The sequence below is a fragment of the Ornithorhynchus anatinus genome, chromosome X1 (assembly GCF_004115215.2).
Source record: "Ornithorhynchus anatinus isolate Pmale09 chromosome X1, mOrnAna1.pri.v4, whole genome shotgun sequence".
In the NCBI taxonomy this organism is placed as follows: domain Eukaryota; kingdom Metazoa; phylum Chordata; class Mammalia; order Monotremata; family Ornithorhynchidae; genus Ornithorhynchus; species Ornithorhynchus anatinus.
Window position 1 is genome coordinate 85,439,804 of NC_041749.1, and position 25,323 is coordinate 85,465,126.

The following is a 25,323-nucleotide window of genomic DNA, read 5'->3' on the forward strand; positions in this document are numbered from 1 at the left end:
TGTTGTGAGGACAAAAATGACTTAAATAATGTGAAAGTGCTTTAGAAATACATTAAGGTGCTCTTATAAAGCTACCCCTTAAATCCAAGATTTGGATATTATGCAGTTTTGTATTGATATTGGAGTTCAGTTTCCTAAATTGAACGAGGTTGCCTTAATTTTGCTTTTTGTTCCAACATGTAGCTGTCAGGTTAAGCATTCTTCTAGCTATTTGCAAATGCTGAAAGAGTAATATTTCAAAAGAAGTACCCACTACTCAGTTTTTTGTCAGTAAATCATATGTGAAAATAAAACCTGGTTTTTAATCACTTAAACTTGATTTTTCCCCAAACTCAAAAAAGATAATGCTTACCTGATCATTATTCCCAGGCTCTTTCTTTATAAATCTGAAAAATCCATACTCTGCGTATACACTAGCACAAGTTAAGCCCTGACAAGCCAACAAGCAATTCTGCTCCCTGAGAATATTCTAACTTAATTTATGGGAGAGTAGGTACCCTTTTCTTTCCTATCTCACAATACAGTACAAGCCCCTTCAAATCTTGAGGTAGCATTTGTTCTTTAAATTTTTGCACAGTATTTCCCTGGATTAATATAGCCATTGAAGACATTTTTAAAATGCACAAACAGGTCAAAACGGCCCCTCCTTTAAATTTGCAAATAAAAAGGGAAATGCTCTAGAAACACAAAAACGGGAAAGACAGCTGCAAATCACAGGCTTGAGGACAATCAGTAGTCTGTCCTTCATGTTATTTTAAACCATTGATTTCGTATCCATCCCCTCTTCCCCCGACTCGGCACAACTCCGCCAGCTATCCTGTCCACAGGCTTTGTGTTGGCACATGCCCATCCTCAAGGGCTCTAGCTGTAGAGAAAGCGAGGAGGTCTTTTGGGCCGTCCACTCCACCCATCTCCGTCTGCTTTGGGCCAACTGGAAGCTGGAGCAGCCATGGGGCTCCGGGGTCTGCTCTGGCCTTTGGGCCCTGGCTGCTTTCCCTATGTGTGTCTGCTTTATTTTTTCCCCCCGCCCCCACCATACTTGAAATGAAAAATTGGCACCCCGAGCCCTGATTCCATCACTGATGGTTCTTAATATAGATCCTGTATGCATATAGGTATTTTTCTACCTAGTTCGCATAGACCACTTGGCCCATGGATACATTTTTCACCATTTTACCCTTGTGCCCTTCCCTCTAACGCGCACACAGACACACACACAATTTTTAAGAACGCACATTCTCTAAAGCTAGTCACCCATATATTGGTTTCAATGCTTTCATTCCTTTCATTACAACTGCTAAGCAGGGAGAACTATGTAGCGCTCCACATTCCAGCTCTCAAAACACAAATGTGGGAAGCTAAAAACTAGCGTATAGCAATAGCTTCTGATGAGTTACTTTGTGCGGCTGTGTTTCCCACCAGCAATTGTGATCCTTTGGTAAGGGGATTAGTTGACCTCCCCATGAATTAAATCACTTAGAATGATTTATTTGGTTGAATCGACCAGGCAGATATCAGATATAGCAGTATCAAAATGTTCAAGACCCGGGGACGTGGGTTTTGTGCTATTTAAATGTACATCCTGTCCACAGCTAAGATCTCAAATGGCTGCATAGTTAAGGACCAGCGAAAGACAAGGAACTAGAAAGATATTTCAGGAAGCCCAGCTTCTCTCTTGGTTTTGTTGTTGTTGTTACTACTGTTGTTTGTTTTTTTTTTTTGTCTTTTGGTCTCTTCCTGCATACAACTGAAATTTTGGCTTCAGCTGCCATGAAAAGAGGAAATTTTACTGATTCACCCTACTTGTTAAAGATTGGCTTTTGGAGAAGTGGGAGGGACCAAAAACTCCTCAGGCCTCGCCCTCCCGCCCCCATCAACCTGGGTCCTGAGAGAAATGAGGAGCATTTTACCACTACCCCCTTCCTTTCCTTTTTTGATCCAGCTGCTGCTGAGTACAGAGATGACAAAAATCCTATCCCTAATGAAGTGTGAGAGTGTGGTGTAGGAATAAGGGGGAAGGAAGGGAGGAGTGGGATGGGTTTCCCTTGCCCCTTAAGGACTAGGCAAACTGCAAGATTATCCTGGATGAGCGTGGTGTAATCTGCTTATGTCTTCCACATGTCTGCTTATGTCTCTGTTCTACTTATATACCAAACACTCTTTCAGGACTCAGGACTGTAGGGCAGTTTGAGGTGCTTGAGGATGTTCTGGATGACGACATGTAAAGCTCCGCCGTGTCAGAGGACGAGGGCTCTAATCCTGGCTCCACCACTTGTCTGCTGTGTGACCTTGAGCAAGCCACTAAACTTCTCTGTGCCTCAATTACCTCATCTGTAAAATGGGGGTTAAGACTGTGAGCCCCAAATGGGACAACCCTATTGCCTTGTATCTACCCCAACACTTAGAACAGTGTGCGTGGCACATAGTAAGCACTTAACAAGTACCGTCATTATTATGTCATCCCTTGGGACAGCAGGATCCTGGCAACTGAAGGAAAAGGAGGCAACGTAGCCAGGGCCCAAAGTGGGTAGGGAAGTGAAAATAAAGCAGGGACCAGGTAGACAGAAGCGGGCTACTGTAAATACAGTTTGACCCACTTGTCTCTTTGAAGGCATTCCTTCAACCACCTAATATCCGTCAATGCTGCCTAAAGTGAGATTAAGTGAAAGGTTACTAAAAGCAGGTTTAAAAATGCATTTATTGGTGTGGAAAGAAAATGAATGCTCAGAAGTGTAGCCATTTAAACAAATCTTTGAAGAAAGAGTGCTTAATCATAGCTTCAGGCTTCACCCCCTAAAAATTCTGAGAAAAGACAAGAGGGGAAACAAACAACAAGTGCCTCCATTTTGAGAGCTGTCCCTTTACTCGAAAGGGGAAATTGAGTGCTGGTCTCAAGGTTGCTCTTTCTCCACAAGTGACGAGAGCAGGAACTGGTCGCTAATGGCTACCAGGAGAGGTTCAGGCACTTCTGTTCTGAGAATGCCAGATCGTCATTTAATGAAATGAGAATGGCATCTCTATCTGTGAGAGATAACTCTAGGAGGTTACAGCTGCTTTTACAGAACTCACATGGATAACTGGAGCAGTCGGGGGGTATGCAAAGAGGTACATCCTCACATTCTACTTTTTACAATCTTTCATCCTATCCTATTCTGAAAGTTGTACTTATCTTCCCCCTCCCCTCTTCAATTCTACCCATCCTCCTTTAGTCTGACAGAATGAGAAGGATGTCAATTCCAATCAAAACACCCAGACAGAGCACCAGAAAAATGTAATAGGCTTCTGTAAAGACAAATGTTTCCAGCTGTAATGTGGATGGAACTCTTGAAGAGAAATGGACTCACTTTAAAATGGCATTAATCAGTATTTATTGGTCACCTGCTTCATGCACTTACTCTACTAGGTGCTTAGGAGCGTACAGTTAAAGTAGAAGACCCAACCCTCAAGGAGTTTACAGTCTGTTGGGGGAGGTAGGCTGAAACATCATAAATGCAAGGGGAATGAAAGAGAACAATTACAGCTCATAACAAAAGAACACAAAAACCACTAAATGAATAAGTGGCTGGTGGGCTAGCCTCATCAGGGGGAGGTGAGGATTAGGCAGGGAATGTCTCCTGGAGGTGTTTTTTTGGTTTGGTTTTGGTTTTTCAGGGGGGGTGGTTTGGTTTTGAGGATTTTGAAGGGGGTTGGGCAGGTCTGAGGAAGAAGGGGAATGCATGCAGAGGAACAGGCGTAAAGTGCAGTTAGGAGGTAAGCTTTGGAGGATTGAAGAGAGTAAGTGGAGAGGCAGCAAGGGAAGATAATGGAATCATCACGAGGGGACAGCTAATAGCCTTGAATAGTGTCGGCAGGAGTTTTATTTGGTGGAGAGAGGTAGGTAGCCATTGGAGGTTTTTTGGGTTTTTTGTTTTGTTTTGAGGCGTGATGCATTCTGATTGGCATTTTAGTACAATGACCTAGTAAAACGTCATAATAGTAGTCGTCATAGCAGCAGCGCACGGGTGAGGTGTAGAAGCAATCCTCAGCCCCAAAGGGAATTTACCATCTAAGAATAAGGGTGGAGTGGGACTTGGTGACAGACAGGTAAGGGAAGGGAAACAAAAATACAGACGACAAACATTAAAGGATAGCTTCTTGAAGAAGGGGAATGTGGTAGCTTGAAGCTGCTTCCTACTGATTCATATAGAGTTGTTTTCAAACCTAGAGAATAATAGCATAACAAGAGCCTGGGTGATCCAACGTAGCCAGTGATTTGCCAGAGAGGGGTGGTGTGCTGGGATGAGAGCAAAGGTTTTCACCCAACACAGATAAGCTAATAAAAAACTATCAGTATATACTCTGAGATCAGAATGCGATAATACAAAATGAGGCCTTTCCATAGGGAAAGTGGATGTTGTGTAAAATGGTGGGTATGACAGCCATGTTTGCATATCGAGTTGCATTTATTTTATTTTATTTTTTTTTTCAGCAATGGCTGCCATCCGGAAAAAGTTGGTTATAGTTGGTGATGGAGCTTGTGGAAAGACCTGTCTGCTCATCGTATTTAGCAAAGACCAGTTCCCCGAGGTCTATGTTCCCACGGTGTTTGAAAACTATGTAGCTGATATTGAAGTGGATGGGAAACAGGTAGGTGTATTGCAATAGCTGGCTTTACTCTTGACAGTCTCTCTGGAAAAACGAGTGGAAAGTTAATAAATCCAATTGAGAAATAAGCACTGTACTCAACGAGACGCGCAGATGAGCCGTTGCTCTTGTGGCAGGAGGATGGGATTCATGTTGATTACCCGTCACCTAGTATTGCTTAGTCTAAGTGAGGCCCCAGCAACATATTTTAGTGGCTGTGCCATTCCAAAAGAGAGTGTGAGGGAAATAAGTGGGGCCCATGCCAATTCAGCAGCTCAGATGCTCCTGAGTTACTACCACTCTGCTCCTTAAGGCTACTACTTTGGGGCCCTAGTAGGGAGCCACAAGTGATAAAACACATAGAAGGAAAAACTGCATAGAACCCAGAGCAGAGGGGCAGGCGGTAATGTCCAATGTGGTAAATAATAATAAAAATAATGGTTTTTAAGAGCTTACTATGTGTCGAGCACTGTTCAAAGCACCGGGGAAGATACAGTGTAATCAAGTCAGATACAGTCCCCATCCATCCTACAGCTCAAAATCTACAGCAGAAACTAGCATGCCAGGTGGAATGCCCTGGTGTATTTCTCGGATATAAGTTGACGGCAGCCATTCCTGCCCTAGGGCCAAACTATCTTTGGTGTCTCATCTTAGAGCAGGAAAAATATTCCCTTTTGAAACTTGTCGTACTAATAAAGGCAACCTCTCAATGAGTGCCTTCTTTTCAATAGCACTTCCAATTCTCGGCTTACGTTCCTTAACTCCTCAGAAGCTGGCCACCTACTTTATTAAGAAAATAGACACCATCAGGTGTGAGGTCCCTAAAATTGCTCCTGCCCCTCCTCAGTCCCTCCCCTTTCCGGCCCCCCTCTTCAGCTCTCCCATCCTTCCCTAGAGGAGATGGCCTGCCTCCTCTCAAAAGCCACCCCTTCCACCTGCGCATCCGACTTCAATGCTTCACACCTTGTCAAAACTCTCGCCCCCTCCCTTCTGCCCTCCCTAACAGCCATCTTCAGCCATTTGCTCTCCAATAGCTTCTTCCCCCCTGCTTGCAAACATGACCATGTCTCCCCCATCCTAAAAAAAACCCTCCTTTGACCCCACAGCTCCCTCCAGTTATCACCCCATCTCCCTCCTATTATTCTTCTCCAAACTCCTTGAGCGAGTTGTCTGCACCCGCTGTCTCAAATTCCTCTCCTCCAATGCTCTCCTTGACATCCCCTCCAATCTGGCTTCGGTCCCCTTCCCTCCACAGAAACCGCCCTCTCAAAGGTCACCAACGATCTCCTTCTTGCCAAATCCAGCAGGCTCTACTCCATCCTAATCCTCCTCGACCTCTCAGCTGCCTTTGACACTGTGGACCACCCCCGTCTCCTGGAAACTGTATCCAACCTCAGCTTCACTGACACTGTCCTCTCCTGCTTCTCCTCTTATCTCTCTGGCCGCTCAGTCTCCTTCCCGGACTCCTCTGTCTCTCACCCCCTAACTCGGGGGCGGTCCCTCAGGGTTCAGTTCTGGGTCCCCTTCTATTCTCCATCTACGCCCACTCCCTAAGAGAACTCTTGGGGGAGACATATTGGTCTAGTGGATAGAGCACAGCCCTGGGAATCAAAAGGAACTGGGTTCTAATCCTGGCTCCACCTGTCTGCCTTGTGACCTTGGGCAAGCCACTTCATTTCTCTATGCTTCAGTTTCCTCCTCTGTAAAATGGGGATTAAGACCGTGAGCCCCACGTGGGACAGGGACTGTGTCTAGCATGATTAACTTGTATCTACCCCAACGCTTAGTACAGTGCCTGGCACATAGTAAGCCCCTAACAAATACCACAATTATCATTATTATTAATTATTATTATTATTCACTCCCATTGCTTCAACTATCAACTCCATACGGACGATACCGTAATCTACATCTCCAGCCCCCATCTCTTTCCCTCTCCCTAGTGTTGCATCTCCTCCTGCCTTCAAGTCATCTTTACTTGGATGTCCTCCCGTCACCTCCAATTTAACATGTCCAAAACTCCTTATCCTTGTCCAGAACTCCTTATCTTCCCACCCAAACCCTGTCCTCCCACCTGACTTTCCCATCTCTGTAGGCGGCACCACCATCCTTCTTATCTCACAAGCCTGTAACCTTGGTGTTACCTTGACTCCTCGCTCTCATTCAGTCCATTTATTCAATCCATCACCAAATCCTGTCGGTCCCACTTTCACAACATCACTAAAATCCCACCCTTTCCTCTCCATCCAAACTGCTACCATGGTAATACAGTCACTCATCTTATCCCGCCTGGATCACTGCATCAACCTCCTTGCTGACCTCCCAGCCTCCTGTCTTTTCCCACATCAGTCCACATTTCATTCTGCTGCTCGGATCATTTTTCTACAAAAACATTCAGGACATGTCAGATCTTCCACCTCTCCTTCCACCGGTGTACTCCCACAATCTGTTATGGGCTTCTTCATGGTCTTGCTACTATGTCAGTCCACATCACTGATGGATACAGGAGAACAAAGATAAAATCAGTGGCCAAATTTTAGGGACAGTTGTTGAATAATTGAAAGATTGCCCATTCTATCTAAAAGCAAAAAACAGCTTTTTATTGAAATTTACAGTTTTCTTTGATACGCAAGCATTTCTTGTTGGTGGAAAAATGTTTCTAGGCAATTCAGTTTATTCAGCTTTTGTAGTTATATTTGTTGACCACCCAACCTTCATTCTTTACTTCCACCTGGCTGACTTGTTTTCATCCTCTTTTAGGTGGAATTGGCTTTGTGGGATACAGCCGGTCAAGAAGATTATGATCGTCTTAGGCCTCTTTCCTACCCAGATACGGATGTTATACTTATGTGCTTTTCAATTGATAGTCCTGATAGTTTAGGTAAGTAACTTTTTTCCCCACTAGAAATATCAGTTCCTTATAGTTTAAGGAATATGGTGGTGTCCGGGTCATTCATTTTGGGTGTTTAGAAGCCTCACGGTCATCATATCACCAAGACTTTTCCATACACCAAATAGTGGGAAGCTGTATTTGTTTGACATTAACTTCCAGTTTAGTCATAACATGGAATGCTGGGCAACGCTCTTGAATTCTTTCCTCTGTTCATCACTAAATAGAAAGTAAAACTTTGTGTGGTAAGATTCTTTTCAAGTTGCGCAATTCTTGGGAGGATAAGGGAAGGTTGTCATGGAAGTTGTAGAGATGAAACTGGGAAGCTTCTAAAAATAGCAGTAGAGACTGCACTAAACAGAAGCATAGGTTCTCCTGTCTGAAGAATTGCACTCCAGGTAAGTACCTACCATTTGTCTCTGTGAAAGAATCATTGTTCCAGAAATGAGCATTCCTGCTTTTCCTGCATTTTCTGCCCATTTCTGTGACATATGTGATTGTGGTTTGTAGATGCTTCTGCTGGGCTAGGTAGATGGGAAACCACCCATTAGAGGAAGCTTCTCAACAGTTTTCTTCCAGAACTGCTTTATTTTAAACAGCTGCCCTAGGAAAAAGTTCTTGTGAAGCGCTTTAAAATGTTCATGCAGCACTTCTGTTTAACACTAAACAGGATATTATAACTATTTCCTTTCACATCCCTTCACTTCAAATTTTCTCTAGGGATGGGGGGGTGGGAGAAGATGAGTCAACCTTCTGGCAAGGTACCTTGATGGAAGAGATTGAGGGATAGTTGATTCTGTGGTCAAAGTACACCTTAACCCACTGTCTTCTGCCCACGTCACTAGGAGAAAGAGGAAATTGAATGTTATTCACCGTGGCCCATGTTCTTCTACCCTGTAAGACCATGCTGAATTGCCTCACTTTTTAGTCTTTCAGTAGGGCACACCCCCAAGTTGGCATAACACATGTTTTTATTACACGACTTGGATGTGACACAATGGAAGACCTAAGGAACGTTCTTCCCACCTGATGGGTCTCTTGTGGAATAACGAGGACTATGTGTCTCTTTTGTGAGTTTGCAGCAATAAAGTATTTAATATGGTAAAATAACAAGGGGAGGCAGGAGAATAGGAAACAGTCTGCTAATTGTGAATATAGTAAAACCAGAATTTGTGTTTAAAAAAGAGTCAGTTCTGGTATTACCTTCAAACCATCTAGCTCCATGACCTGTTAGTAGTAATAATAATCTGTAATATCGAAGTGCTTACTATGTGCTGGGCATTGCAGTAAGCACTGGGGTAGATACAAGATAATCAGGTCCCACCTGGGGTTCACATTCTAAGTAGGAGGGAGAACAGATATTGAATCCCCGTTATGCAGATGAGGTATCTGAGGCACAGAGATGTTAAGTGACTTGCCCAAGATTGCACAGCAGGGATTAGAACCCAAGTCCTCTGACTCCCAGCCCTGTGCTCTCTCCATGAAGCCACACTACTTCCTGTTAATTTGTACAGAATCAGTGGTTGCTGTAATGTGATTTTTGCATTACTCAAGATTCTTCAACCCAACTTCCATGTTGTAGTCAAACTTCTGGGGCTGATTTCTGGATCAAGATTTCAGGCACCTGTGCTGGGAAAATAGGTAGAATAAGATTGCTTACCTGCTCCCGCTGACATTTATCCACTTGATGTGCTTAGTGGAGCAGTAAGGTGCAAGAGGGAAACCTGTATGGAAGACAAAGGGGAGAAAAACGACACAATAGCCTACTACTTTCTTTGAAAATATCTCTGGAGAGCCAAAGGCAGCTGGAGGGATGTGGCATTCATGACTGAACAACCACAACTAGAAGCAGTGTGATCTAGTGGTTAGAGCATGGGCCTGGGAGTTAGAAGGAACTGGGCTCTAATCCTGCTTGTCTGCTGTCTGACCTTGAGCAAGTCACTTAACGTCCTTGCCTCAGTTCCTCATATGTAAAAATGAGGATTAGGACTGTGAGCCCCATGTGGGAGCTGGACTGTGTCCAACTTGATGATCCTGTATCTGCCCCAGTGCTTAGTACAGTGCCTGGCACATAGTAAGCACTTAAAAAAATACCGTACAAAAGCAAAACCAAAAAAGCCTACCTCTTACGTATGCTTTCAGTTTGAGCTCCTCCCCTCAAACTCAGAAATGGAGCCAATTAAAAAGAGAAAATCACTGAGCTCCCATAGACTTGTTGTTCATAATAGGAATGCTTAACTTTTTATGGATTCCTGAGACGAGGGAGATAGGTACTGAGGCCAACAAGTCCTGGCAGTGTCACTGTCAGCTGCTTTCGCTCCCTTATGCCAGGAAGACAGTAGTGAAAAGGACAGGCAGAGAGGGTTAGTAATGGCATTGCTTTCTAGAACTTCCTCTCCTTTTCTGCCGCTAGAAAATCTTGACCCCAAGGAGGAAAGGAATTGAAGGACCTTTATAGAGCCTTACCCAGTTCCTCCTCTGTAATCCATTTGGAAATGCAGGGCTTACATATAAAATTTGGGACAACTTGATTTCTCTGTGCTCTGTTGTCAGTTGACACTGAGGCCAAAAATTGAGTCTGCTCCCGGTTTTTAGAACCTCGGTGCTGGGTACAAGATCATAAGCTTTCTGAGTATGTGGAAGTAACATTCCCAAATCAACGATTTAGAATGGGAGACTGGAACAATTTCCTCAATTCTTAGTTCCAGCCCAGGATTATTTCCAAGGTTGAATATGTAGTCATTGGTGGGCTGGCAAGCACATTTTTCCAAGTTCTGCCCCTTCGATGCTCATCCATTGCCGTGCAGTATGTGTTTTTTTGGTTTATTTCCCCCCTTAATCTCACCATACTTGCTCATTTGTATTGTGACTCTTTGGGCATGATCCGGATCTTCAGCCTGAAAACCTTAGGGAACAAAGCTTTCCACCCTGTTCCATTTGTTTAATTTCTTTTTCCTTTTTAAAGCTATTTGCCTTGGTTTCAGTTTACAGCCTGCACTGCTGCCTTTGCTGATTGAAGGCAGGTCCTCGGGGGCCAGATGACATATATATATTTGCCTAAATTAGTACTGGAATATCCGAGAAGGCAAAAGACAATTTTCTTGCCGTTTAGTTGCTTATAGTAACTTCTTTCTTCCATCTGAATGTCCCCTAGGGGGTATAGGCCGTGAATGGAAGAGGGGTCCCTGAGCAGTTTTGCTGCATATTCATAGTAGTAGCCCCTGATTACCTTGTATCCACCCCAGTGCTTAGAACAGTGCTTGGCACATAGTAAGCGCTTAACAAATACCATAATTATTAGTAATAGTATTTATTAATCTGCCGTCTGTTTGCAGAACACTGTACTCAGCTCTGGGACAAAGTACATGGATGAGAAATAGACACTGTGCCCGGCCTTCAGGGGGCTCACAATCTAAGAATAAGTGGGGAATGGATTTATAAGAAAAGGGGAAACAATAACCAAAAGGGCAAGGCAAGAATAAATCCTGTGGGAGCTACAAAACGGTGAAAGAAACAGTTCATGTTTCTCACCTCCTTCTGTCAGTCACAGCCGCCCCAACCCCAACATTCTAACAGTTCAGAAGGCATATTGCCCCTTCATCCTCTCACCTTGCCACAGCGGAGAAAGCAGGAGAGGGCCTGATGTCAAGGGTAATGCACGGTGGCTGCAGCTGATCCCTAGCATCTCCTGAAACTCCCCACCTGGCATTGGAATTGTAAGGGCTAAGGAAGGATAAAGAGGCCGACCAAGGGAAGGCAGCCAATCCAATTAATGAGAGCGGGGAGGGGGAATGGTTCCTGTCAGAAATAAGACCCAAAGTGGGTCACTCCCTCCATCCCAGCTACTGCCATTGTGAGTGTGGTAGATGTGAGAACTCCCATAAATTTACAAAGATCATCAGGTCCAAGTCTCAAGTACAGTGCCTGGCACATAGTTAAATGCTTAACAAATACTATATTATTATTGTCAGTAATAATAATAAGCCCAAATGATGATCTCTGCTCAGTTACACCAAAACAGAGAGCGGGCATGTTCTTTTCTGAGCAGCCTAATATGGGTGATCTCTGCGATAATAGGATGCCTGCCCTATTTATTACACAATCTACCTGTTGTATTCTGTCCACTTGACATGGCTCATTGGGTTTTGGTGCATGCAAATATTTTGACTCGGCAACCTGAAAAAGATGTCGGCTCAAATTGATAAATGTGCTAAAATTCAGTTTGTTCGAACTACCCTTTACTGCTTCACCCGTGATTGAGATTTTTTTTTTTTTTTTACCTTTAACCAAATAGATTTTTTCATATTATTGTTGCCCCTACTTTAGAGTGTAAACAGAAGCCTGCCAGAGGGGAAACGACCAAGTTATTCCTGGGCCTTGGGGCGTGGTTCCACAAGAAGCAGTGTGTTGGGGGAATCGGGGAGGTGAAACGAGAATGGGGAGGCGTGATGAGAACATTGCACATTTGAAAACTAGCCAAATACTTGTAACTAATCCCAAAAGCCTAGGCACTTGAGATATGTGCATTAGACCCAGGAACTCCCTGAAAATTGCAACTGAGGGACCCCTACCATAGAGATTGAGCACATTCAAGCCCCAACTGTCCCAATTTTGGTGCTTCCTCCTCCTTAGCCCTATCAACCTGCATTGGTCTGCTTAGAAAAGAAAATGTTCTTTCTCTGTTTGGGCATAAGAAAGAACTAGTCACATAATTGCCCAGAGAACACTTGGTCTTATAAAACTTCCAGCCATGGGCCACCTTAATACTGCTAATCTGTGTGCAAATGTTCGTATCTCCTAACATAAGGCATTATTATAGCGACTGCTCAGAAGCAGGTCTGTATATACTTGGTGAGAGGCTAAAGGGGAAGAAAATAATCTGTGCAAATAAGCCAAAAAAAACCTTCTGGGCACTCCAGAGTAAACTACAGTCACTGAACACTAGAGAACTTTGAAAGCTCTCAATCTCTGAAATACCCACATCATGATCGAAAAAGTCATCTCTTTTTCTGTCCTATTGCAGAAGATTCAATTCTGTAAGAAATACTCTCTAAAGGACAAAATATTTTTTTTTAAATGATTGCTACACTTGAAGCAGGAAATAAGCATTTAGATCCAGAGCTCTAATTTTATAAAGTCTTCTACTGTAAAGTGTAAAAAATAGCGACGTACTGTGGATTTGTAAAACATCAGTATGGGAATCTTTGAAATTGGAAATATGTAGAGCTGAGTACTAGCCAAAAATCTAAAGCTGAGCCCAGGAATTTGGGCTCCATATCATCCCCTGGGGCGCAAGGAGGATCGCATACATGCCCAGTTGTTGGGTCTTGAGAAGAAGGCCTGAGCCCCAGGTCTCTTCACATATGTTGAGTATGTTTTTGCTATTTGGGAAATGGGTATTCCATTTTCCGGTGAAGCATTTAGGACTCTGGGCCTAGAACACATCACGGCACTGAATCAGTATGAAATGGTGGTGTGGGTTGCTCCTTCATTCGGACACTTTAGGGCCTTTGTGTAGTTTATGGAGTGGGGAGAAGTGAGAGCCTGCTAGTTTATTGGAAAACAAAACAGCATTAAGAAAATTTACACTTAAAATAGGTCATCGTGGGAAGCTGTAATTAAGACCAAGTTTTTCTAAATCTAAAAATTTTGATGAAATTTTTTTTCCTCCCCTTCCAGAAAATATCCCGGAAAAATGGACCCCTGAGGTGAAGCATTTCTGCCCGAATGTACCCATCATTCTGGTAGGAAACAAGAAGGACTTGCGAAATGATGAGCACACAAGACGGGAACTGGCTAAAATGAAGCAGGCAAGTTGCTTTGGGAATTATATTGGCTGTTATTTATGATTGATGTCAATCAATCATTATCTGTCAACTGGCCCTCTTGGTCACTTTTTCAGGGGTGCTAAGAGAAAATTCAACACACAGGAAATAAAGTTAAGGTCTACGGTATAAAACTCTTATTTAGCTTTTATTTGCCTTCCTATTTGGTTCCTTGGTGGATGAAGGAAGAAATACTCCTTCCTTTTTTTCTACACTTCTTAGAGGTTAGCCTTTCCCTGACCGTTACAAAGAGGAATTTTAGCAGGCCTTAGTTTGCAGGGCCATCACTGTGTTGAAAGTGTAGTTTTTGCTTTTATCAATTAATGTAATAGTGATCACCTGACAGGGTTAGAGACGGAGGAGCCTGTTTTTACTTAAAATTAGTGAGCAATTTTTTTTTTCCCTAAAGCCATGATAAAGCTCTCTTAAAGGTAACTGTCCAGAAGACTCTTTTAAGTGACATCTGAGCCAAACATGAATTTAATGATTTGTTCTATTAGATTTATACATAAAGATTTATCTTGGGGGTAACAGAAGAATAAACCTGCTTGTTTTTTCAACCCGTACCAAATGCTATACCAAAGTCCAGGGGTCTGAGCCAGTTTTTGGTCTTCATTGTTGGTATCAGAATACGTGGAGGACCATATGATGATTGCTTTTCTTGACATCCATCTTAATGGTTTAGGGGTGAGCCATAACCCTAACTTTTCCTCCTAGGAACCCTTTATGGCTATCTTGGCCTTAAATTTATCCAGAACCCTTTAAAACCCACTATTTTCATCCTGCATGACTTCCCATGGCAGTGTATTCCATGTGTGCCATTCTCTTAATGAAGAATTTTTTTTTGGAACATACCGAGTTCAAGCTTCAATTTGTGCCCCCTTATCCTAGTTTTCCGGGATATACTAAAGAGTAATTTTGTATTTGTCCTGACAAATTTTGTAAACATCAATTATGTGTCTCTCCCCTCTCTCTTCCACGCCCGCCGCCCCAGCCTTCATCTTTACAGACTGAAGAGTCCTGATGTTTTTGGTCTGTCCTTAAATGCAGATTTTTCCATCTCTCAATCATTGTGGCTGCCCTCTAGCTTCCCCAACTGCACCATGTCCTTCCTAAGATGCAGTGACCAGAATTGGTGGGGCCTCATCATGGTTTTGTAAAGTGGTATAACTCTCTACCTTTTGTCTTCTATCCCCTTCCCAATGATGCCCAGCACTTGGTTGGCCTTTTCGGCTGCCGGCACACATCGAACCAATGATTCGTTAGAACGGCCAACAATGGACTCCAAGATTTTTCTTCAATCAGTATTTATTATTACCGTGTGCAGAGCATTTTACTAAATGCTTAGGAACCCACAATATAAGTAAAAACCACAGTCTGCTTTCAAAGAGCTTACAGTCTAATGAGCCCTGGTAGCTTGGAAAACAGCATTGTAAAATAATTTGGATTTTTTTTTTTTAACATAGGTACCTACATTTCTTTATGAGTATAGTGGTGAACTTTGGGTGGAATTTTGAGGAGTGTGTAATCTGTGAGGTTGGTGGTTCTAGGGGTGGAAATTCTTGTCGTCGTCCCTGGAGTCAGTAAGGGATATAGAAAGGCTGGGAGTCCAGTCCAGAGATGAGAGGAACCACTGTTTCAGGAACGCTCCACTTCTGGCCGGCTCGAATTGGTGGAGTGAGCTAGCTACTGCTACCCTCCCCGTCCAAAAAACTAGGGGGGAAAAGTTAATAGCTTTGCCCCCAGAGTGCCGATTTGAGGGGTGGAGGGAGCATGCTCTGCTCTATCCCCCTACCAACTTCAGTGGAGTTGGTGCTGATTATTTTAGCATTAGATGTTACTTAGCATTTGCCCACACTTAAGCTCATCTGCCCTTTTTCAGCCAACTATTTCAGCTTTTTTAGGTCTTCCTGCTGTTGATCTGCATCTGAATAGCATTTTGCCACCAGTAGGAGCTTAGTGTCCTCTTCCTACATGGAGAGCTCACAGCCCACTCTCTCTTCCAGCTCATTTAATGACGATGCTAAACAAAACTAATTCTAAAATTCATCCCTGGGGGGGCAGGGGGAGTCCCATTATTTACACTTCAGCCCTTAAGAGGTCTTGTATCCCCACTCTTTGTGGAACATTGTCAAGGACCTTTCATAGATCTACTTCTGTTATATCTACTAGTTCCCCTTTATTCCCAGGCGTGATCCCTTCAAAGAATTCCCATAGATGAGTGAGACCTATTTCCCCTTAAAGAACCCATTTTGTCTTTCCCCCTTGAAAATGGTGTTTTCCAAGAAACCACTTATGCTGAATTTATCAGTTCCTAACAAGTAAGCAGCCAGATGTGGAAGTGACCCTCACTAGCCTAGAACCTCTCGCGTCACTTCCACACCTCTTCTTACAGGTGGAAACTACAGTGATGATGTCAGCCCGTTGAAACAGTGATGTTTCAACAAGATTTTACATATATTCTCCAGGAGTTCTAGAACTTCCTCTCTGAGTTCTTTGAGAACTCCTAGAAGGATGAAATTGAGGCCCAGTCATTTCATGTATGAATTTGGATGAAATCTTCCTGTGCGATCACTGTTACAGAATGACATTCCCACATAATAATAATGATGGCATTTGTTAAGTGCTTACTATGTGCCAAGCACTGTTCTAAGCACTGGGGGGGTGGGGGATACAAAGTAATCCGGTTGTCCCACATGGGGCTCACTGTCTTAATCCCCATTTTATAGATGAGGTAACTGAGGCACAGAGAAGTTAAGTGACTTGCTCAAAGTCACACAGCTGAAAAATGGCAGAGCCGGGATTGGAACTCATGACTTCTGACTCCCAAGCCTGTGCTCTTTCCACTGAGCCACACACATACATCTTGCATCAGTGCCTATCATTACTCAGAATTAAATCCTGTATGTTATCTTACCTCTTGGATTCTAGAAAAGTCATTTATCATATTCAAATTCTTGCCTCCATTTTCCTTCCTTGATGAGTTATTCTATTTTGATGAATTAGCCTTGTGAGCATAATGGAAGGCTCCCATTATGACTAGGTGATCACATTCATCAATGTGGTCAGCTAGTCCTCCGAACACTCTTACTGTGATCCTTTTGTTTGAAATTTGGAATGTCTAGCCAAAGGGATTTCAAGCGCTTCTCTTATCTGGTAAGATTTTTATGTATCTGTTTGCTCTCCTTCATATAAAATATCATAGTTCCACCAATATGCCTAATCTTTTCTACTATAGTGGTAATTTTGCAGCACTGAATCCCAGAAGTTCTCTTCCTTCCTCCAGGTCTTTGACATACCAATGATAGTGAGGTCCTCATGAGCCGCTAAATATTCCAATAAACCAATTTCCTCGGTAGGCTGGCATCTCCAACCGTCAGTGTCTTCATTTGATGGGCAATCTGGCCTGCCCCCAGCATTTTTCTCAAATGCCCGTTCGACTCACCCTGGATTCTCCCCCAACTCCTCAGATCCTCTTCTGGATATCTCTATGTCTCATGAAACTAAGTCTATTACTTTTGCCCCGGCAGGCAAGCCACCATGAGATCGATCGGTCAATGGTATTTATTGAGCACTTACTATGTGCAGAGCACTGTACTAAGCGCTTGGGAGAGTACAATTCACAGAGTGGGCAGACATCTTCCCTGCCCACATTGAGCTTTACAGTCCGGAGGTCATCCTTGACTCAGATGGAAAGAGGCCCATTTTTCCAGCTACACCTGCGTCGTATGGTCTGAATAACTTTGTGAACAGCATCATTTTTAATATTTCACACAGTTATGCGTCTTACATTCCAGCCTTAGGTTCCAGCCTTCCAGTCTTACATTGGCTGGTTTCAGATATGCAGGTTGCTGATTCCCACAGAATGGAGGGAGGACAGTGATCCTGGTTTTAATGGGCGCTTAGAACAGTGCTTGTCACATAGTAAGCACTTAAATACCATAATTAATTAATCTACAGGTTTTAATCTACATGGAACAGGGAGAGAAGTGCTAGTTTAGGGGAGTTGTTAGCAGCTTTTGAGGCGTGCTGTAACTTATTCTGTTAGACTTATCGATTATTGAACTTCCCGCCCTTTTTTTTCCCCTCTTTCTCTCTCCCCGCCCCCCACCAGGAACCAGTGAAACCCGAAGAGGGCAGAGATATGGCGAACCGGATTGGCGCGTTTGGATACATGGAGTGTTCAGCAAAGACCAAAGATGGTGTAAGAGAAGTTTTTGAAATGGCTACAAGAGCGGCTTTGCAAGCCAGACGTGGCAAGAAAAAGTCCGGGTGCCTTGTCTTGTAAAATGTGGCAGAGAACAGCCTTTGCTCGGTTAACTTTTGAAGTGCTGTTTATTAACCTTAGTGTATGATTACTGGCCTTTTTCATTTATCTATAATTTACTTGAGATTTACAAATCATCTTGCTACCAGTATTTAGAAGCCAATCATGATTGTTAACAGCAGTCTGCATCCAATACATCTGTGCACTCCAGGGTCATTTTGAAAGTCCTGTAATAAACTCCCTCTGTACTCCCACCCAACACGCCTGGCACTAATTCAATAAAATTCTTTCATTTCTTGCTTTTTAGGAAGAGAATAAAGCTGGTAACTTGTGGATTGGGCTGTAACTATTTTATAACTAACCTGTCCTATTGTCATCAGCTGCAAGGCACTCTGGGGACCGGAGGTACTTCAGAACAGTGTCTTTTGTACGGTTTTTCATTGGTGTAGCTCTGGGGTATTCAAGTGTGTGAAAATGTAGTCAGCCTGAAAGGACTGATCCCTAGGCAGCTGTGGAAAAGTTACAGTTCTGTGGTTTCATATTAGTTATCTTATAGTTACTGTGTAATTAGTGCCACTTAATGTATGCTACCAAAAAAATAAATATATTTACCCCAGTTTAGATGTAGTATTTTTGGTATAATTGGATTTCTTGATACTTACACTTGTAATCTCTGCAGAAAGTGGTTTTGGTTTTTTGGTGGTTGTTTTTTTTGGTTTGTTTTTGAAGAACGTGTATTTGAAAGTAGTCAAATGGAAAAGAGCATCTGAAACCCCCTTTTGCCAGTTTCTTCAAAGAGAGATGGCCATTCAGGTCCTTTTCAGACATCCCAGTTTGTCTATTTACTCCCCCTGGCACCAATATGGCAGCACCTGCCTGCCCCTGGAGCTTTGCTAAATGAATGAGAACTTTGTTTCACCATTTAGGTAATTGGCCATTTCAGAAGTTTGCTCAGTTGCCTCCAACTCAGATTGCTGAATTCTTTGAGCAATGAGTTATCTCCATCGTTGGCCAAAATCTTTACTCAACAAATTTCTCATTCCAGCTAACTAAACTCTTCTTTTTCTGTATCAGTTAATTTTTCCAACTACTAATAGAATAAAGGCAGTTTTCTAAAACTCCCTGGATCCTGGTGTTTGTATTGATTACTCTTGGGGACTGTGCATCCCAGGGTAGCCTCTGGTCAAATACAGATTGCTAAATGATATCTTAAAACAAGCCATTGGTTTTTTAGGCGCTGAAGACACGCTACTTATCTGGCCAGAGGAATTGACTGGGGTCTCTAGCTGCTTTGAAAGGGGGAAAGCACTAACCGTTCATGATTAGACAACTACTTACAGTCTCCCTGGTGTTGTAAGCAGTACAGTATTGCTTAAGAAGTTGAAAAGGTTCATCTGACCATCTCTCCCCACTTGAGAGAGTTAATAGCTTTATAGGAGTTATCTACCTAGTTTTTTCTCCCCTTCTCCCAGAGCATTGTTGGGAATAGTATGGTCTGAGAGACACACACACACACTCTCTTTCTCTCTCGCCACCCCCCACCACCAACCCCCCTCCTCTCTCCCTGCCCCCTTGTCTTTTTCATTTTCAGGTGTTGGTCGGGGTGGTAGAAGAGACCTCTCCACCCAAGGGCCAGTGTGCTTAGATGTTATATTGTACTCCCCCAAGCAAGTGCTTGGTACAGTGGTCTGCATACAATAAATATCCAATGAATACAACTGATGGATATTCATGTGGAGAATGTTGGGCTCAGCTTTCTTTAAGGTTAGAAGTTAGCTGTTTTCCTTCTCTTGACTGCTGACATGGCCTTAGTTCCCAAATGTGGTCTCCTCTCTGGGGATTCAGATCTGTCACCTCCAAAATACAGCATGAGAAGTAAAAGCTTTTCAAGATAGCCGCCGGCGTCTTTGCCACCCCCGTTAGGCCATCGAATTTTGCTGGATTCCTACTGGTCCTGTCCACCTGGGAGGACATCCTAGGGGGCTCTTCAATCAGAAACCTTCACCACTGGTGGCAAAACCCCAGCAGGCATTCCTCAACTTCCAGAGCCGGAGCTATAAGTACCCAAGGCTCCCGATTCCCAGGGTCGGGCTCTATCCACTGCATCAACAGCAGGGCTCCCTTTAGTTCTGATGCATCTGCGATGATGCTTAGGGTGACCACGGAGCTCCCCCAGTCTGAAACTTCCCTCCAGAACTCCACACGTTTCTCTATTTCAAGGTAAAAAGGGATTCTTTCGAATTTGAATGGTTCCGTGCCTTTGAGACTTCCGGGGTTAAAAATGTCAATCTTCGATTAAACCAGTCCAGATGTTGGACAGAGGTTGTGCAATTTCCTTGACCCCCCGTGTAGGCACTCCAAAGATGACTGACAGACGACAGGCTGATTAGAATACCCTTTTTCAGCCATTTCTTCAATATCACTCATATTGTTCCCATGATTTGCATTGTATTTTAGGATTGAAAACTTCCTGGAAAGATATTATGATATAATTCTGAGTATGAGGCCTATTCTTGGCCCTGAAATTATATTGCAGTATCATGAACCTGTAATTTATGTTTTACATTTGCGTAGCTCCCTTCCATGGAAAGAGTAAGCAGGAGCAGACCTGGATTCCAGCCTTAACTCTAACACCTGCTGTGGACCCTTCCTCTTCAATAAAAATTTGGGTATTTGTTAAGTGCTTACTATGTGCCAGGCACTGTACTAAGCACTGGGGAGGGGGATACAAGCAAATCAGCATAGGCTCTGTCCCACATGGGGCTCACAGTCTTAATCTCCATTTTACAGATGGGGTAACAGGCACAGAGAAGTGAAGTGACCTGCCCGAGGTAACACGGCAGACAAGTGGTAGAGCAGGGATTAGGCCCCAGGTCCTTCTGATTCCCGGGCCTGTGCTCTAGCCATTAGACCACACTGCTTCTCTATATATGCTCATCTCACAGGGATAATAGGAAAATGTGAGAAAAATACATAAAGTCCTTTTGGGTCCTTGTACTATCTTAGTAAAGTACTGAGATAGTAAAGATCTTAAAGTAAGTAAAGATAGTAAAGTACTATCTTAGGGCAGAACTGTCACTTTTGGTCTTAATTCTCAGCTAGGTCAAAACCGGAATTTTTATTAATCACTAAAAAGCAAAATCGCTGATAGAAAATAATCCATCACCCTTCCCCATCCTGCTTTGCATCCAACGAGTATTTTGAAAGAGAATTACAACCCTGGAGAAGCACTCCTGTGTGTCTGCACCCCCATTTTCTCCCATTTTCTGGGGTTTACCAGAAAAAGGTACCAGATCATTAGTGAAGGAAATTGCATTTGCTCTCTAAATGCTGTCACGTCCAGCCCTAAAAGGAGTCTGCCTCAGAAGACAAAACGACAGTCTGAGGGTGTATCCTGTTTTTTTTGTTTGTTTTAAATGACATTTGTTAAGCACTTCCTATGTACCAGACACTGTACTGAGTGCCAGGGTAGATGCAAGTTAAATTGGGCGCGATCCATGTCCCATATGGTGCTTGGTCATAATCCCCATTTTACAGATGAGGTAAATGAGGCCCAGAGAAGTGAAGTGACTTACCCAGAGTCACACAGCACGCGAGTGGCGGAGCTGGGGTCAGAACGCCATATTCCGATGGCGTATCCAGTTCGTTCGTTCGTTCATTCTATGGTATTTATGGAGCGCTTACATGGGGAAAGTGCAATACGGCAATAGACGGAGACAATCCCTGCCCGCAGCGAGCTCCCAGTCCGGTCGGAGGTGCGTTCTCCAATTCGATGGGAAAGAAGCGCCGGAGATGGCCCCCATCCGGTGCTCCGCACAGAGTGAGCGCTCCGGTAAATACGGATTGCTGGATTTCCGTGGGTATTTCTTTGCTTCGTTAGGAACGGGCCGGGCTGGAGGGAGTTGGGGGGGGAAGCAGAGTCAGCCGGCACCATAAATGGCCGCCGCTAGGTTCATTCATTCATTCATTCATTCATTCATTCATTCATTCGATCGTATCTATTGAGCGCTATGTGAGGAACACTGGACTAAGCGCTCGGGATGGACAATTGGGCAACAGAGAGAGACCATCCCTGCCCAGTGATGGGCTCACAGTCTAATCGGGGGAGACAGACGGCAGAGCCAAACAGAACGAAACGAAAACAAGACATCATCACGATAAATAGAATCGAGGGGGTGTACACCTCATTAACAAAAGAAATAGGGTAATAAATAATATAGACAAATGAGCACAGTGCTGGAGGGGAAGGGGGAAGGGGGGGTTCCTTCCGAAGGATCGGTGTTACACTGAGGCGAAACGAAAGTGGGAGGGGGGCGGCTCCAGAAGGAGCGAGTGGTTCTGGTTCTGGGAACACGTCGCTCCCCCCAGTTTGAAGAGGGGAGAGAACGCCAGCCCTCCCGGCCGGCTCCGGAGCCAGAGAAGCAGGCCTTAGCGCGGAGGGGCCTGCCCTGACCGGCCCCCATGACTTCCTCCAGTGGCAGCACCCCCTCCAAACACACACATACACACACCGGGCGCCCGGGAAGGGCGGGAGTTGGGTGCGGCTTCCTCCCCCTCCGCCCCCCGCCCGGCTCCCTCCCTGCCCGGACAATAGCGGAAGGATGGGGAGGGGGGCGTTTCACGTGACCCCCGGCTCCGCCTTTAAAAGGCCGAGCGGCTCGCCCGCTAGCTCCTCGTCGTTCGGCCCGCTCTTCCTCCTCTTGCCGAGACCATGTGCGCGTCCCCCAACTCCGTGTACGGGTTTTCGGGCCGGCTGCTCCGCAGCGGCGAGCCCTTCAGCCTGGCCGCCCTGCGGGGTAAAGTGCTGCTCATCGAGAACGTGGCGTCGCTCTGAGGCACAACGGTCCGGGACTACACCCAGATGAACGAGCTGCAGAGCCTCTACGGGCCCCGCGGACTCGCCGTGCTCGGCTTCCCCTGCAACCAGTTTGGCCATCAGGTGAGGGAGAGGTTGCCCCCGGAGACTTTCTAGGTCCCGTGTTGGCGCCGCCGCCGCCGCTGATCCGCTTCCTCCCTCCCTTCGGGGCCCGCCGGCCCCAGGCCGAGCCCGCCCTCGCCCCCCACCCCCACCCCGATGGCTCGCCCAAGGATCACACCAGCTAGTATGGGGTGGCTATTGAAGTTGGGATGGCACGTTGGTATTTGTTAAGCGCTTACTGTGTTCTAAGCGCTAGGGGAGAGACAAGGTAATAAGGTTCATCCCCATTTTCCAGATGAGGGAACTGAGGCCCAGAGAAGTGAGGTCACCCAACTGACAAGCGGCGGAGCCGGGATTCGAACCCAACACCTCTGACTCCCAAGCCCGGGCTCTTGCCACTGAGCCCCGCAGGTTGGCCAGGTCCCTGAAGTGGCGTTTCAATTCTTTAGCGGGATCTAGGAACTGGGCCTCCCCTCCCTCCGGAGGGCTTCCGATGGACCCGATTAGGGACCGAGTGCAGTTTCAACTCATCATCGGCGGTATTTATTGAACGCCTACCGGGTGTAGAGCACTGTACCGAGCGCTTGGGAGAGTACAGCAGAGTAGAGAGACACGTTCCCTGCCCCAAACGAACTTACAGTCTAGAGGACTGTACCACATAAGTGGCACTGCACGACTCATTCCTTAGGATAGAACCCTTGACCTGTTCTTGGGGGGCGCATCCCCGTGCCCCCGGTCACCCGTTCGTTGAGGACTTCACAGGCCCCGATCTCTACGCTCCACTGCTTCCCAGGATGTGCAGACCTAGGCACTTTTTCCAGAGCAGAGGGCGGCCGCCATCGTATCCCAAGGACTCTGGCCTATACGGTGTGTCGCAAGAGGAAACGTGACTCCGAAATACTTCTGCCCCAGTCGAGCCGTGTTTTCCACTTCTCCCAAAGTAGTTATCGAATAGTTATCTGAGTTATCAAATGATCGAAAGAAAACTTTCTGAGCTTCTCCTGCGGTTGCAAAATCAGGGGCTGCAGGGTGCAAAGAAGATGCCTGCCCTCAAAAGGTTTGCAATCGAGAGGGGGTCATCAGTGGTATCTATTGAGCGCCTACTGTGTGCCCAACACTGTACTGAGCGCTTGGGAGAGTACCGAACAGTCGGTAGGACCCATTCCCTGCCCACGACGAGCTTACAATCTGGAGGACTAAGTTAATAAAATAAACCTATCTAGCCGGTGTGTAGTCACGGGGCTAAATAAAAATAAAAGCAATAGGGCAGTCGATGGAGGATATTTGTCGAGCACTTACGGCGAGCAGAGCCTTGCTCTGAGCACTTGGGGAGTACAGTCGAGTTGGTAGACTGAATTCCTGCCCTCGATTTGCTTAGTCTAGCGGAGGAGACCGACGTTAAAATAAATTCCAGGTAGGGGGGAGCAACGGAGTTTAAGGATAGGTACAGACCCATACTCCATCCTCACGGGTAGGGAAAAGGAGTGGAGGTAAAAGAATTCCTGGGGCATCTGAATTGAGCTCAGCTTCGTCGGGGACAGCGTGGAGGAGGGCATCGGAAGCAGATGGCGGAAAGGCCCGTGAGAGGCAGTGGGCGGGCGCCTCTGCACCAGAGGTTGGGCGGGCAGGGCATCTGCCTGAACGGAGCAGGGGGTGACGGTTGGCAAGAAGCACAGGCAGTGAGAACCGATAGGCTGACTCGGAGCCAAAGTTTGCCGCCAGATTAGGCCGTGGGGTACACGGTCATTTTGGAGACATCCCAACTCCTGGATTCCGTCCTTTGCGTTCTGCTGATGCACCACGTCACCGAGAGAGTCGCTTACCTTTTCCACATCCCTGCGCTACATTGGGATTAATAGAGTAGCCGTGAGGAGTGAGTAATAAACCGTTCCGTTCTTCTTCAGGAAAATGCCAAGAACGAAGAGATTCTGAATTCCCTGAAGTATGTCCGGCCAGGGAACGGGTTTGAGCCTAACTTCACGATGTTTGAAAAGTGTGAGGTGAATGGGGAGAAAGCACATCCACTCTTTGCTTTCCTGAGGGAGTCGCTGCCGACTCCAAGTGATGACCCGACATCTCTGATGAATGACCCGAAGTTCATCACCTGGTCTCCGGTGTGCAGGAATGACATCTCCTGGAATTTTGAGAAGTTCCTTGTCGGTCCCGATGGCGTGCCAGTGAAGAGGTACAGCAGGCGCTTTGAAACCATCAATATTAAAGAAGATATAGAGGTGCTTCTTGGTCAGATGTCCAGGGAAGGTTAAGCTACTTTCAGAGCATTTCCAGTTATTCCTTAGCCCTGGCTTCACAGCCTCTGATGGCTAGCCCTTTGAGCTGATTGCTTTCTCGGAGACAGATGAGCTGTCTGTCTGCTGGTACGGTGCTATTTGCCCATGGGGGAGATCTCATTTATGATGGTGCTCCTTCTAAACCTTTACGGAAGAGCACTTGATGGATCCTGAGGAAACTCCATGTGCATTAGGTAGCAGCGTACCAGACCAGCTACAGTCCTCAATCTGTCACTGTAACCAAAGGCTTTCTCTTAATAAAGCTGCAGAGTGAAGCATGGCTGTGTACATGTGTGTGTGTTTGTGCATGTGTGTCTCTATTTTACATCTGAAACTAATTGTGGCTTCTTACTTCCTCTGCTGGGCCAGCTGAGGGAGGAGCAAGTATTATTTATTTCCATCTTATCTTCTAGTTAAATATTTCCTCTTTCCATCCTCGCCCACTCTCTCTTTTTTTTTTTTGGTGGTAGCTGTTGAGCACCACCACTATACTAAGCCATGAGGTAGACACA

At 45.2% G+C, this 25,323-nt stretch overlaps 2 protein-coding genes and 1 long non-coding RNA gene across 7 annotated transcripts in view; 2 read left to right on the forward strand and 1 right to left on the reverse strand.

Annotated features, from left to right (window-relative positions):
- RHOA (ras homolog family member A) overlaps positions 1 to 18,726 on the forward strand; it is a 66,568-nt gene extending 47,842 nt beyond the window's left edge. For 4 of the 5 annotated variants that reach the window (XM_029050739.2, XM_029050736.2, XM_029050738.2 and 1 more), the window contains 4 exons: positions 4,469 to 4,626; positions 7,384 to 7,504; positions 13,193 to 13,323; positions 17,453 to 18,726. In XM_029050739.2, the coding sequence (XP_028906572.1) occupies positions 4,471 to 4,626; positions 7,384 to 7,504; positions 13,193 to 13,323; positions 17,453 to 17,626 (582 nt within the window). In that variant the 5' untranslated portion in view covers positions 4,469 to 4,470 and the 3' untranslated portion in view covers positions 17,627 to 18,726. Of the gene's footprint in view, positions 1 to 4,007; positions 4,084 to 4,468; positions 4,627 to 7,383; positions 7,505 to 13,192; positions 13,324 to 17,452 lie in introns of those variants that run through there. The other variant, XM_001505228.6, reaches the window with a different exon arrangement.
- On the reverse strand, positions 7,499 to 21,607 carry LOC103171120. The gene is made up of 3 exons (XR_486599.3): positions 21,181 to 21,607; positions 9,174 to 9,237; positions 7,499 to 8,354 (listed from the first exon to the last, which is right to left on the reverse strand). It is a non-coding gene; the product is annotated as an uncharacterized LOC103171120 (long non-coding RNA).
- Positions 21,608 to 22,269: 662 nt separating this feature from the next.
- Positions 22,270 to 25,091, forward strand: GPX1 (glutathione peroxidase 1). The gene is made up of 2 exons (XM_003431234.4): positions 22,270 to 22,544; positions 24,428 to 25,091. The coding sequence occupies exons 1-2, from the start codon at positions 22,317 to 22,319 to the stop codon at positions 24,785 to 24,787; spliced, it is 588 nt and encodes a 195-aa protein (XP_003431282.2). The 5' UTR covers positions 22,270 to 22,316; the 3' UTR covers positions 24,788 to 25,091.
- The last annotated feature ends 232 nt before the right edge of the window (positions 25,092 to 25,323 follow it).